Source organism: Emydura macquarii, unplaced genomic scaffold, assembly GCF_026122565.2.
Source record: "Emydura macquarii macquarii isolate MOO-44397 ecotype Brisbane River unplaced genomic scaffold, CSIRO-AGI_Emac_v2 contig_1229, whole genome shotgun sequence".
NCBI lineage: Eukaryota > Metazoa > Chordata > Testudines > Chelidae > Emydura > Emydura macquarii.
In genome coordinates this window covers 1-14635 of record NW_027131366.1, presented here as the reverse complement: position 1 = coordinate 14635, position 14635 = coordinate 1, and the positions used below count along the sequence as shown (strand labels likewise).

General features: G+C 44.5%; 1 protein-coding gene across 1 annotated transcript; it reads right to left on the bottom strand.

Moving 5' to 3' along the window:
• Nucleotides 1-8182: 8182 nt before the first annotated feature.
• Nucleotides 8183-12821, bottom strand: SERPINA11 (serpin family A member 11; the record flags this gene model as incomplete). Its single annotated transcript, XM_067547030.1, has 3 exons — nt 8183-8386; nt 10446-10593; nt 12551-12821. Coding segments are annotated over 3 exons (623 nt in total), but the record flags the coding sequence as incomplete, so codon positions are not given.
• Between the last annotated feature and the right edge of the window lie 1814 nt (nt 12822-14635).

Below are 14635 nucleotides of genomic sequence, written 5' to 3'. Positions count from 1 at the left end.
AGAAATGTCTTATTTATTCCTATGTGTGATTGGTCTAAGTTATTCCATTCTGAGCACTGTAAGTTGGGGGGGGGGGGTGTTCAGTGATTCTGCTGCTGCTTCAGTCTTGAATGAGGCACTATAAACATATTCTTGGTGTCATATTTTTATTTTGATCTCGATTGGGTCTTTCACTAGGCTAGCTGAAGGAAACGTTTTGGGGGGTTAAAATTTCTCTGTTTCCCCTTTGCTTTCCCTTATCCCCCAACAAAGAAACTATATTATCAACAAGTCATGCAAGGGGAGTGCAAACTCTTACACCCTGACCATTCCCAAATAAAACATTGTCCTCTTTCAGATTCTTCCTGAAACTCACCTCTTCCATAACAGCAGCTTGGCAGCTGGGACTACAGCCCTACAACCTAGTGGAATTCACAACCCTGAATGAGGCACCCAGGCTCCCTATATAATCCCTGGGAAGAGTAAGGTACTTCAAAGAAAAGGCTCACAAAAAGTCAGCATGCTGAGCAGGGAGCTGCCTAAAACAGCCAATAAGAAATGCTGAGGAGAGGAGTGTGGCCCAAGACTCACACCTTAAAGGGAGTTAGGAGTCTAAATCCGACCTGGAGGGAGGCACCTGTCTCCATTTGGGATTCTCAGTCGTGAATCTCTTCTGGATGGAGTTCAGCACCTAAACTGTTTTTTACAAGAAGTGCCAGTGGAAGAGGTGCTGTTTCCTTCCTTATGATCTTTATCCCAATAGTTAGGGCACTCTTCAGGGATTGGGGAGACCTGGGTCCAATCCACCTGTCTGATGGGGCTATAGGATTTAAACTTAGGTTTTCTATCTCCTAGGGAAGTGCCCTAAGTACTGGACTACGCACTGTACTGGTATGAAGCTTTCTTTGTCTCTCCTTGAAGCTGTTTCATGGTGTATAAATACATAGTCATTAAACCAGAAAGAGAGAGCATGAGAGAATGACTCCATAGGTCAGTGATTAGGATACTTTCTTGGGATGTGGGAGATCCAGCTTCCATACCCTTCTACTAAAAGCTGTTTAATCCCTTTGCTGCCTTTTTTTGGAGTAAGGTGGTCTAGCCTTTTAAGAAAGCAAACCGGTGTTCTGGGGGTCTAACCTTAGCTTCAGTGTCTCTTATTTTCCTGTCCTTACTCATTGTTGTGTCCTGGAATCACCGAAGCAGTTCTTTCCGGCCCCTTTGTGTTTTTAGGCCTCTTCTCTACCTGTTTTGCTGCTAGCTCTGTGTAGCCTTTGAGCAGTTCTGGCTGGGTCAAAGGGCTTGTTTGTCTGTTTTCATTTCTTACCTTTTCGAAAGGGTTCTCTGTGACCTGCTGAGTCTTTATTCGATCCTGTTTCTGACGCCATGTAGTGAATACAGAGACCCAGGGCACAGTGTTCAAGGTGAATGCAAGACTCTTCTTATTTCCTCTTTATATAAGGATGCTCTTTTTATTATGTGATAAAGTGCCCATCATAATTATCACCTGAGTCCTCCAGCATGTAAAAAATACTGACTGGGTTCTCTATTATGTGATACAGGACCTGTCACTTTATTGACTTGGTCCTTTATTATCTAATACAGTGCTTATCACAAATGCTGACTGGGTCCTTTTATTATTTATACAGTCCTGATCACAGATACTGACTGGATCCTCTAGTCCAGGGGTTCCCAAACTTTTTTCCCTGAGGCCCACCTGGGCAGCTGCAATAGACACTGCGGCCCACTATTAACACTTCTTGAGGAAAATTGTTAATTTTAATTATTACATACATATAAACTATGTGTACCAGCAGGGAACCAGTACTCATGGAGTGCATCTTTTCATTCCTCTCCTGACTCTGATCCTTCAGTGCTGTGGCCTGAGGACAGATACTACCGCTCCTCCCCAAAAGTAGTGCACCCCATTGATGCCCACCACCCCTTCCATTGCAGAGCCAGGGACAAAAACGCTGACCTCACTCCCCAAATCTAGCCAAAGATCCATGTCCCCCCCCTTACCATAAGCAAGGTTGCCTTGGCCTCTGTCCCCCATATGCATTGGCGGGAGGGGGTTGAAGTCTCTTGATGTTGCCCATCACCAGTGACAGGCATGGCACATTCTGCTTGGCCCTGGGACTGCCACAGCATCAGCTTATCCCTCAGGGCCCAGTTCTACTACTCAAGATAGTTAAGTCCAAAGCAGACTGTGAAGAGTTACAAAGAGATCTCACAAAACTGGGTGGTGGGTGACAAAATGGCAGATGAAATTCAGTCTTGATAGATGCAAACTAATGCACATTGGAAAACAGAATCCCAACTATACATATAAAATGATGAGGTCTAAATTAGCTGTTACCACTGAAGAAAGAGATCCTGGAGTCATTGTGGGTAGTTCTCTGAAAACATCCACTCAATGTGCAGCGGCAGTCAAAAAAGCTAACAGAATGTTGGGAATCATTAGGAAAGGGATAGATAATAAGACAGAAAATATCGTATTGCCTCCTTAGAAATCCCTAGTATGCCCACATCTTGAATACTGCATGCAGATCAAGTCACCCCACCTCAAAAAAAACAAAACAAAAAAAAAAACATTGGAATTAGAAAATGTACAGGAAAGGGCAATAAAAATAAGGGTATGGAACAGCTTCCATATGAGGAGAGATTAATAAGACTGGGACTTTTCAGCTTGGAAAAGAGACGACTAAGGGGGGATATGAAAGAGGTCTATACAATCATGACTGATGTGGAGAAAGTAAATATGGAAATGTTATTTACTCCTTATTACACAAGAACAAGGGGTCACCAAATGAAATTAATAGACAGCAGGCTTAAAATGAACACAAGGAAGTATTTCTTCACAAAATGCACAGTCAACCTGTGGAACTCTTTGCCACAGGATGTTGTGAAGGCCAAGACACTAACAGAGTTCAAAAAAGAACTAGATAAGTTCATAGAGAATAGGTTCATCAGTGGATATTAGCTAGGATGGACAGCAATGCAAAGCCATGCTTTGAAGTGTCTCTAGCCTGTGTTTGCCAGAAGCTGGGAATGGGCGATGGGATGGATCACTCGATGATTGCCTGTTCTGTTCATTCTCTCTGAAGCACCTGGCATTGGCCACAGTTGGAAGAAAGGATATGGGGCTAGATGAACCATTAGTCTGACCCAGTATGGCCATTCTTATGTTCTCCTGTAGCAGGTGGGAGAGTGCCTTCTTCAGCTGGGGAGAAACGGAGAGGCAGAGAAAGCAGACAGAATCTGTTACCCCAGTCAGAGCAGGGGTTCATCCCCAGAGAACCCCAGCCTGGCTCTAGAGAAGAGGGGTGAGGGAGGCAACGCTGAGACCAGTTTGGTCCCAGACGAAAGACACTGATGACAGATGGCCCATGGGGATCTGGAGGGGATGAGGTGGGCTGTGACATATGAAGAGTTAAGGGTGTTTCGGAAAAGGCGGGGTAGCCATATTGTGCGGGGGAGTTGAGGGGTGGGGAAACCCCAAGTTTGGGGGGAATGGGGCAGGGGAATCCTGGGTTTGGCAGGGGAGACCCCAGTCAGCAAAATGGCTGAGCACACCTAGCTGCCGGAGACAGGCTGAGGATGCTCCTGCTGGCAGCTTCTTGCTGCACCCTGGCAAGGGATGGATTGTAATTATGCCAAGAGGTGATGCTGCTGTGGGATGTCTGCATCAGCCTGAAATCTGATTAGCATTCAGGGCTTCAGAATGCTCTGGCAGTTCATGTTAACAGGTCACACATGGTCTCTTTGTCCAAATGTGACCAGGTCTATTTTCCAGCTGTGGGGAAGTCCCAAGTGGACCTATTTGCAATGTCATCAGAAAAATGTCATCAGTTTTGTTCCTGAGTGGGCCACAACTGGGGATCATTGACAGATGCCCTTCTGCTACCCTGGATGAAAAGCCTGCTACATGCCTCCCCTCCAATTCCACTCCTGCACAAAGTCTTGTCCAACATAAAACAAGATCAGGCTCACCATATACTTAGAGCCCCAATTTGGCCCTGTCAACCCTGGTTCTCGACTTTACTAGTGCCATCGGTCAGACCTCCACTGTCACTGCTGCAGGATACAGATGTGATCTCTCAGGACCACGGCTGCCTCCTCCATCCCAACATGCAGGCCCTCCAGGGTGCTTCCTGGCTGATAGGGTTTTCTCCCTCGGGAGGTCTGGCTCCAATCCAAAGAGTCCTTCTCTCACTTGGTCAGGGTGTTTCTACACCACCTTTTCTGGTAGACCAGTAGGAAAACCTAAGGCCTCCCCTCTTACCACATTTGAGTCCAGGGACCCTAGGATGAGAGCCAAAGTCCGCTCTATTAGATCCTTTGTTGATCCTGGATTCCTTCCTACCACAGGCTTTTCTTGAGGCCTTTCCTCAGCAACTTCTGGGAATCTTTGTCTCCACCAAGTGCCTTCCTGTTCTTCTCAGGTCTCTCTACACTCTGTTACTAAGAGAGTGACTGCTAAGTTATTTTCTCTCTTCCTGCAACTCTTTTCTTTTCTTTTCTTTTCTTTTCTTTTCCCCATGGTGAAGTGGACTGGACTGAATGGTTTATAGCCACCATCAACTATACTTCCTAAATACTTGGTGGTTTATATTCTCTCATTCTGCCCTTCAGATAATAATAATCTGTTCTTCAGATAATATAACAACACCTTTTTAATATTACCCCATTTCCTAGACATTTTTGCTAAATAACCTAATGTAACTTTGGATACCTTATGACATTTGAATCCCTCATAAAGTTTTTCCCTTTCTTTATCAAAGCCCTTACGTATCCATAAAAGATGCTTAATTGTTTCTTCCATCTTACGGAGTGCACATAGTTCACCTTCCTGTCCATTTGTTTGAAAAAGATTTTTGTTTAAGCCACAATGGCTAGTGAGTATTCTAAACAAAATCACTTCATTTTTCCTACCAGCCCCTGACATACGTCTTTATCCTCGATGGTAGGCCACAATTTAAAAAATCGTCTTCCTCTTTTTCTGTTTATCCAATTTTTTTGCCATTTTTCTTTACTAGGCTTTTGAATTCCTGTTTTCTCAAGCAACCACTCCTGCTCTCGACCTGTTTTCTTTATGGTAACTACTCAGCTCCACCCCAGCGGGTGTCAGCTTTAATTAGGCCTGCCAGATTCAAGCTGCTGCTTCAATGATGCCCTCCAGCCCACATAAACCCTTTCTTCACCTCTATGGGCTAGGCACCACAGCACAGAGCACCAATAAAAATGACTGGTGTCTGTGCCTAGGAACAGCTACTCTACCCAGTGCATCTCTTACAGAGACTAATACTCAAGTTCACTGCTGTTTGGACCAGTATTAAGTCCCACCAGAGTGTGTGGCCATGGTGGGGGAGCGAATGGTAGCACAGTCTGGAGTTGTCCAGGGTGCCATCTCATCACCTACCTGTGATACTGGGATCATTTGGCTTTTGCATTATCAGATCACTTCTTTAGAGGGAGTCTTCACTGTGTGTTGGATTTGGTCTGCTGGATGGTGGAAGCCCAGTAGATGGAGGAGGAGAAGCTGGCCAGCTACCGGGAAGAATGGACTGTGTGTGACTAGCTGGAACATCAGACCCAGAAGATACAATAGCTACGCCTCCCTCCCCTCTAGTCATAGCCTAACCTCAGTGGCCAGATGTGAAGAATCCAGATCAGAGCAACTCAAGTGAGACACTCTGCCGCTTTGCAAAGACGCCCTTTGTTTCAAACAAAGATCTCATAAAGCCTTTAGGAACAGTGTGTTCGATTTATGAGTCAGCACTGAATTATAACACTGGGAAAAAGTGACAGTGACTCTGCCGGTCAGGGCTGGCTGGACATGAGTGGCTAAAGGAGCTAACCTCCACCAATAATGGCACAGCTGTGAGCTACATTGTGTCATGTGGCTGAGGTACTGCAGGAAGCGGTACTATCACAGGGATTTCTGAGAGACTGGATTTCACCTCGCTGCCCTTAGGGTCTAGACTGCAGTTCATCTAGCTGCTCCCTGCAATGTTTTCTGCACTCTCCAGCTCCTAGAGTTCCTGCAGGCAACACATGACTACAAGTGTAAGCAGTGTCTGAGTGGCACTCCCATGGCTCAGTCAGCTGATAGGAGAGGCACTTTATTTGCATGCCCTTTGTATTTGCGTGAGTACAATTAAGTACTTAGCATAATTTCACTATATATGGATAAGCACACCTAGGTGCTGAGCATGATGGGAAATGGTTAATATGGCTGCTTTTGGGTTAACTGCAGGGTTAATGAAATGTTGTCCTTCCACTGTATGAACGAATGGCAGCAGAACTGTGTTTAGCATGTTCTGATGAAACATTCACTTTCATCTAAACAGAGCCCAACAAGGGTGGCGGACGGATGCTCTAGCATTGTAAGAAGAGGGAGGGGTTGAGAAGTTTTCTGCAGAGAGTGTGCTAGCCCCAGTAAAGGGCTACCCTCAGTCATGGATTGACTCTTTCCTCCCACTGTTAAAAGGTAGAATTAATGATTTCTCTTGGAGTCTTTCATTTTGTTAGAAGCAGGGGCATTGCTCCTGTGTCAGCAGAAGGTTTTCCCAGGAGCTGAAAGCTGAAATTCACTAAGAGTTGAAATCAGTAGAAGAACTGGGAAACCTTGACTGACAGCCAGCAGCGTTTGGCAGCCAGGAATGGTCGGCGCCAGCAGACCAGCAGGAGGCAGCAGCGGAGAAGGCCTAGTCAAGCCCGCATCTGGCAGGAGCCTGCAGAAGGGGACTGGCTGAGCCCCAGCCGAGAGGTGGACAGTGCAAACTACGGTGGTAGGGGAAAGCAAGAAGGGCAAAGTGAAGGACATGCCCCCATACTCTGGGGTGCGTTCGGCTCACTGAGTTCATGATTCTGTTTGCACTGTTTCCCAAACCAGTGCTGTGTTACTTCTTTCCTGTTATTAAAAGGTTTACTACACTCAGACCTTTTGCTTGCGAGAGGGGAAGTTTTGCCCTTTGGGGCGCCCAGGGGATAGTGTGTGATTTCCCAGGAGACTGGGTGGGGGCTCAAGCCAGTTTGGTGTTGTATCATTGACAGGAACCCCTAGATATAGAACCCGGCCCTTGCTGCTGCTGACTCTGTCTGGCAGAAGGGTTACACAAGCAATAGAGGGTGGAGAATTTCTAGGCTTCTATGAAGTTTATTCAGGGTATAGAGCTCCCTCTGTCTACAGTCCTTCCCTACTGCCTCTGCCCTGCTTTTCTCTATCCAGCAAGAAGTGTAAGTTGAGGGCAGGGGTTCTGGGGATGGTGGTGGCTGTCACATTGGAGGGGAAGGATTATGACTCCCAGAGGTTTTCCAAGGTTTTTACATATTTTTCTTTTCTGGGCCATGGGGTATTAGGTGGGAGAGGGTTTCAGAGCTGAAAAGGGTTGCTATGAGCTTGGGAGGGGTTAGGAAGAAGAGGTGTTCTCAGCCTGGAGGGCGAAGGGCAGGATGTATGTGTCTGATGGGTCTATCAGGAGCTGAGGAGATCATAGGAGGGAGATAGCCTAGGTAGGAAAGGTTGAGTCTACAAGAATGAATTGGTGGGGGAGGCTGGCATGATGTACTGGGAGATGAGAGGGGGAAAGCTAGACTGGAGATAGAGAGTTTGGGGCTAGGAGAGAACCATGAAGGGGTTACAGAGAGAGAAATTCAACCTTCTGCCTTCCTGCTCTTGGGCAGTGAAATGCCCCAGTTTTTCATTCTGAAAAGGGGAGCGGATGGGATAGCAGAGGGGGACAAGGCAGCATTTTTACTTCTGACATCTCCACCAACCTCCTTTGCTCTTACAAACCAGCTCCCTGGCATCTCCTCCATCCCCACCAGTGTCCTTTTTTTTCAGTTAGACAATAAGACTGAAGCACAGGGGGGAGGAAGGGGGAGTGGAATGTAGGAGGTTGGGGGGAGAGTATCCTGTGCTCCAAAGTCCCCACTAGCTACTATCAGCAACAGCTACAAGGGCTTTCTATCACATTTGCCTGAGACTTTTAATAATACTTGCCCAACAATTCATAAAAATACCAGTTTGTTTGTTTGTAGGCAAGGAATTACCACATTCATGTTTTATTTCTTTGGAATTTATGTCAGCTGCAGTTTAGTTACAGTGAGGGCACCAAGTGGTCTGTGGCACAATGACATGCTCCTGCGAATTTACACACCACTCCTTTGAAGCACTGGGACAGGTACAGTGACTGGACAGTTATTTTTCAGTAGGATTTACGATTTTCCCCATGAAGAGGATGCTGTGGGCGGTTTTATCAACAATCATCATCAGGAAAGATCTGTTGAATTTAATGAGAGGAACAGGAGGCATGGGAGAAGCCATGCGTGTAATTTCCATCACAGTGACAGCTGCAGCCTCAGTGCCATTCTCATGAACATCCACCACGGCCTTGTGAACAGCCTACAAGGAAACGAAGCAAGGATCACAGTGTGAGCATAAAACAGGGAACAACAGCTGGTGACAAATTTGCTGATATTTATGCCACAGCTATTCAGAAAATAAACATTTAAAGCAAGAATTGACAGCACAAACCGTACGCCTACCCTGCATTCACAACCCAGGCAAAACTATCTTTGATTTCAATAAGAGTTTTGCCTATCAATATTTGGAAGGATCAGGCTCAATTATATGAATAGATTGAATTGCTTGTATGAAATACATTGTTCTCTCATCCCACAAAGAGGGGGAATCCCTTAATTCATTATTTAACAATATGGAAGAATTGTCTCATCATCACACATAAACACAAGCTAGTATACTTATATGTCAGAGAGTTAGTTTGCAGCAGAAAATAGAAAACAATTCAAGATGAATGGTGACAAGCAACACAGGAGGGAAAGAAGCTAGGTAACTGACCCCTCTGGTGTGCCTTTGCCTAAAACTTTTCTGCACTGGGTACAGTGAATTGGTATTTCCCAGTGGAAATGTTAGCCTATTTCTCTTATTCTTTAGAGCTTCACTAAGACCTAACTCTCACTCCGTTGTCCTTAATGCAACTCAAATTAGTGTTTCCTTACATTGTTTGCAGTTTTGTTGTAGCTGTGTTCTGCCCAGGATATGAGAGCGACAAGGCAGGTGCCTTTTATTGCACCAACTCTTTCCTGATAGAAAGGACAAGCTTTTGTACTCCACACTGCTCTTTGTGAGGTCTGGAGAAGGTAACCAGTGTGTCACAGCTAAATGCCAGGTGGGACAAATTGCTAAGCATAAGGGTTCACATATGCTGTAGGAGGCCCCTTAAAATGAAGTGTCCATATAAGGGGGGCAAGCAGCAGGGTGTGTTACAAAGTGTTGTAAGGAGCCGTAAAACCAATGTCTCTGTTAAGTCCATACCCAGTAGATTTAGGAATGGGAGTTGCCAGGCTCATCTTTTGAAGGTGTTGTGCAGGCTTCTGTTGAGAATGAGGGCTGAGAGGTCAGACATGAAGTGACCATTGTGTGAAAAGTGTTTACCCAGGGGTGATAAGTTGGTTTTGTTTTTTATCATTTTGAGATCCATGGGTCCTCCATATGTCTATCACAATCTGTCTCATTACCACACTTTGTAACACACCCCACTGCTTGCTAACCCTGAATTATCAACTTCGTTTAAAGTCTCTACAGCATATATGAACCCCTTATGCTTAGCAATCTGTCCCACCTTGTATTTAGCTGTGACACTCTGGTTACCTTCTCCTGACCTGAAGAAGAGCTCTGTGAAGCTTGAAAACTTGCCTCCTCCACCAGCAAACATTGATTCACTAAAAGTCATTACATCACCTGCCTTGTCTCTCCTGTTTCCTTATATGAGTCATGATGAGATTCTGATAGTCACCACGTGTGGAGCACAGTCCATGGTCAATCTGCCGACTCATGGTGTAAGGCACTACTCAGTCAGAGTAAGGGTTCTAGGAATGAGGGTGCCACAGAGCTCCTGTGTGCCCTGGAGCAAGTCACTCAGCCTCTCTGTGCTTCACTTCTCATCTGGAAATGCAAATAAATCCCTACTTCACAGAGGTGCTGTGAGGATAAATACATTAAAGATTATGAGATATTCAGCTACTATGGTAATGAGGGGCCATATAAATACCGAAGACAGGATAAGACCCTCTATTTACAAACTCTGATCATACCATTTTACATATTCATTATTTTATGTTAGCAATGGTTAAAATTGCATTTTTCCCTGTCCTTTTACCCTTTTCCTTCCCAGATGGTACTTACTTCTACAGAACATTCCAGAAGGTCAAGTGAGCTCACAGAGCCTCTGTGTTAACGATAGTAAGCAAATTAATGCTTAATATTAGGAAAGATGGACAGCTACTCTGTGGCCATGTCCTCCTCCTGCTGCAGCCCAGTCTCGCCTGTTCTTGCTGGCAGTGAGCCTCTTGCATGGGGCCTCACTGGAAGCAGGTATGGCTCATTTCAAAAGAAGAAAATAGACCAATCCATTTAGCACCATCTCCATTTTAAAACTCACTTTTGTCACTTGCAGTTCAGGTTTCCCAGTGATTCCAGACAGATCAGCATCGTCAGTGAACACATCGATCACTCCCATTTCCTGAAACAGCGTTTTCACATCATAGGTACCAGATATAGAGAATGCTGGAAGGAACAGATTGATTTTGCTGTTCAAAAAGAAAAACAAAATTCTGGTAAAATATTGTCAAATCGCTGAATATGTAAATATTTGCAGTTGTATAATGTATTCCATTCAACGATCTCAGCTATCAGTGAATTTGCCTCCCAATGCCTCAGTCCGGGAAATATATATATTATTTCCCATTTTACAGGAGGGGGCTCAAAGGCACAGAGAAATTAGAAGCCCACCAGTTTTATGTTTGTTTAGCTGCAAGTGGCCACTGTGCTGGTTTTAGAAAACTATGTTTGGATTATTTGATCCAATATAGAGAATAGTAAAGTGCATTATTTTATTTAGGGCTGGATTGCCCCTATCTCTAACACAGATCCTCAGAGGAATCTGGGTGAAGTAAAGATTGTGTGCACTCCCATCAGAGTTCACAGGGGACTGCATGCACTATATGGAGAGGCTTCCCCCTGGCAACCTAAAGCAATTGGCCTGGGAAGGCATCACATGCTGGGGTGCAGTTCGGACCGGTCGGGGTTGTGTTACCACCTGCCCTGCAACCTTTGGCGCCCCACAATATTTTGGTGTTCTAGCTTCCATATTGGGTTGCTCACAATCTGCCTGCCAGCATGCAGGTCACACCCGGAGTATAGCCATAGTCATGATCCAGTAATGCCGACAAGCTGCCTGTCAGCAGCACTTCCAACAGCCTGGGTTACTACTTGCAGGGTGACCAAAGCACACTCCTAGTCCCGAATTTCCCCCAATAATATGTGTTATGCACTGCCCAGCCTTCTCCTGGGCAGTTCAGATATTTCAGATCTGTTGCCGCTGTAAGGGACAATATCCATCAGTTTTCTGCTTTAAGTGGAGTTACCCAAACAATTCAGTTTGAATGCAACACTGGTTTAGTTTTGATTAAAGAATAAAACAACTTTATTTAACTGCAAAGAGAGAGATATTAAGTGAGTATGAGTACAAGGCATTAAAGTCAGAAGTGATTTCAAAGAAAAATAAAGACAAAATGCTTCCTGGTAACTAAACTTAACCAAATGGACTTGGTTAAAGATAAAAAATTCTTACTGCTTGTTCCCAGCAACACAGCTGGCCAAATACTTAAGTCAGTATACGTCCCCCACTCAAAAGGGCTGGTTTCTTTTGTCTTCTTAGGTGAGGTAGCGAGAGAGGGCTAGGGAGATATGGACAGAATGATTCCCTGGTGTTTGCCCCCTCACTTTTATACCCCAGCCTCCCTTTGAAGTGCATTCTTTAGAGGATTACCCCTTCCACCAGAGTTTATTTAAACAGCTAAGAAGGCCACAGAAGTCTGGGGATGAAGGTTCCCCAAGCTATTTTTTCTCCCCTCCATATGCCGAAATGCAGGTGTGCCTGGTCTCTCTCTTGCTGTCTATAGGTTCTTGTTTACTACTCATATGTAAATTGAGCTAAACCCACATTCCTTTGTTTAAGATACACCTGCTTAACCACTCCTGCCTAATCAGAGCTGGCTTGGTTTTTACATGTGCTACCGACATCATTAAGGTGGAATTCATAATATTGCATATAATATCATGGCTTAAGTTTCACTGAGATATTATAGACATAGACTCATTAGTTTTCAAACGAAACTTTACAAGGCATATTTTGTACAAAGATTTACATAAAGATTTTGTGTAGTTTGTGAATACAGGGTGCATTCAGTCACAGAGGGGTGGTGGAAAGGCAGAGCTCGGCTCTGCTCCCCTATGTTCCAGCCAGCGCTTTAGCCAAAAGAGGAGATGAAGCAATAGGGGCATTCTGGGAGGCACTGTGCTGCAGGGGTGTGTGTCTGAGGCACTAATTCTTCCAATGCTGGGCAGTATGCTATGCACGGCCTAGTACTCCGGCACAGTATCTACAGCACAACCTAGCCCTGAATGTAATGGTTTGTTTTCATTTGGGATTCTAGCTTATTTTACAGCAAACATACACAGGTTTATTAGCAGTTGAAAGGTTACCTTAGGTGAAGTGATTTTGTCCATTTAACCACAGTGTCTTTCAATAGAGCATCCTCCACCTGTTTCATTTTTCCTAAATCCGGCAGAATAAATAATGCAGCAGCATTTCCTTTGTATGGGATTTCAACCACCCAGCAAGACAGCTTTTCATCGTAGTGAGTGTTATACCGTTGTTTACTGTGCATCATATTAACCTTAACAGTTGTTTTTCCATCCACAAAAAAATCATCTTCCTCAGTGTACAAACTGTTGAAAGGATTTTCCCAATGAGCTGATGACAAAAAAAAAGGAGAATGCCATTGAATATACTGGGAGAGAGACATTCCTACATTTATCAGACTAATTTAAGTATTACAAGTTTGTATTTGGAGTTTGTCAAGCTATTTGAATAATGAGACATTTGTCCTGAGGCTAGCTAGCCAGACAATTTGAGTAGTGTGCAGCATTTCTGTTGGGCTGGCATTTAATACTAAATTGTAGTAGTCCTGATGAAAGCCAAACTGAAATACACGGATACTGTTGTTTTCCTTAAATCTGTCATTTTGAGAAAAGAAAAGTTACCAAGTATTATAACTTGTCTGTGTTGGTAAACTGATGCCCCTTCAATCTGTTAGAGATCGAGATCAGGCTGTTGCATCTTGAAAACGTACAGGTAGTTAAAAAATCCAAATTTTTTTCATGCAACCTAAATTTCTTCTACTATATCCTCACAATATTAGACTGGAGATGTGGATCTGTCATAGGGTCTGAACTGAAATTTTGTTTATATTTAATTTCCTTTCCTTCTCTGGTTCTTGTGAAATGTCAGCACAGCTGATGCAGCTCACCAGAAACAAAGGCATGGATGGGAAAGGCACAGGCTTTCCAAGGTGCTGAAAAGTCTTTGCAGAAATTAACCAAAGTTTAAAATTTTACCGGAGGATTTACCCACAGCTCTGCAATCCCAGCTTCCTTCTATGCATTATGGGCTCGATCCTGCATCGCTGTACTCACACCCATTGATTTCTATGGCTCAGAATCAGTGCCTAGTGCCTTCCTTATACACGGCCTCATCAAAGTGCCACATGCCCACTTCCTGCCCAGTGAAATAACTATCCTTTCTGGCAAGAAATTTTCCAGGTCTTAAATACACCCTTTCATGGCTCCATTGGTAGAACATATTGTATTCAGTTATAAGACTTAGTGGAGTATCAGGCAAATGAGTGTGCAAAGCAGATCAACTCATATGCATTCAATCAACATCCCGGGTACAGCAAAAGGTCAAAGAAAAAATGTTTCTACTCCTATTGTTATGAATAGAATTTTGGGTTTCTCTCTCCTTCTTTATCTCCATATTTGGGAAGTACGTTTAAACTGACCTACATTACAGAGGTGGTGAGCACCTGTCACTTCCATTCACTTCCAAGCATTATCTAGATGCTTGGCATGCTTGACAACAAGGTCAGTCTTATTCACAATACAACTTGAAAGCGGGAGGGCCACTCAGGGTGGCCCAGGGGCACTACTACGCCATACTGCAATCCTTGGGCAGGTGTGGAGTGGCTCCAGCAGGGGCTGTGCTTCGTGGTAGGGCAGCTGATAATGACATTGCCAGTCCCAGATGGCAATTGGTGGGAACAGCAGAAAGAAGATGGGCTGTACCACTGGTCCCCTGCAACCTATGTGCAGCCTCTAGAGCTACACCAGCTGCACCAAGTGTCTGGGGGGCACAGGGTGGGGATGCAGAGGACTGGGTCCATAGGGGAGTGCAGAATTAGGGGAGAAATGGTGCAGGAGGGGAATGCAGGGGCTAGAGTAGAAGGGGCATAAGAATCCATTTTGGTTTCTTCCCCCACCCCACTTCTATGAAGGTTCTGGTGCCCTTGATTTAGGTGTCTAATTCTAGCCAGAATTTCTAATTTGGGTGGCTACAGCTTTCATGGAGCAGTTTAACAGAGTTAAAAAGGGATCAATCTCAAGTTAGGTGATCTGATAGGCCTAATAACCTTGACAAAAAAGTAGTTTCTTTGTCCTAGATCACTCTCAGAATTCCAAAGCTTGTATGTGCAAAATCTGTAAAACGTATCTTACCTTTAAAGAAAATAT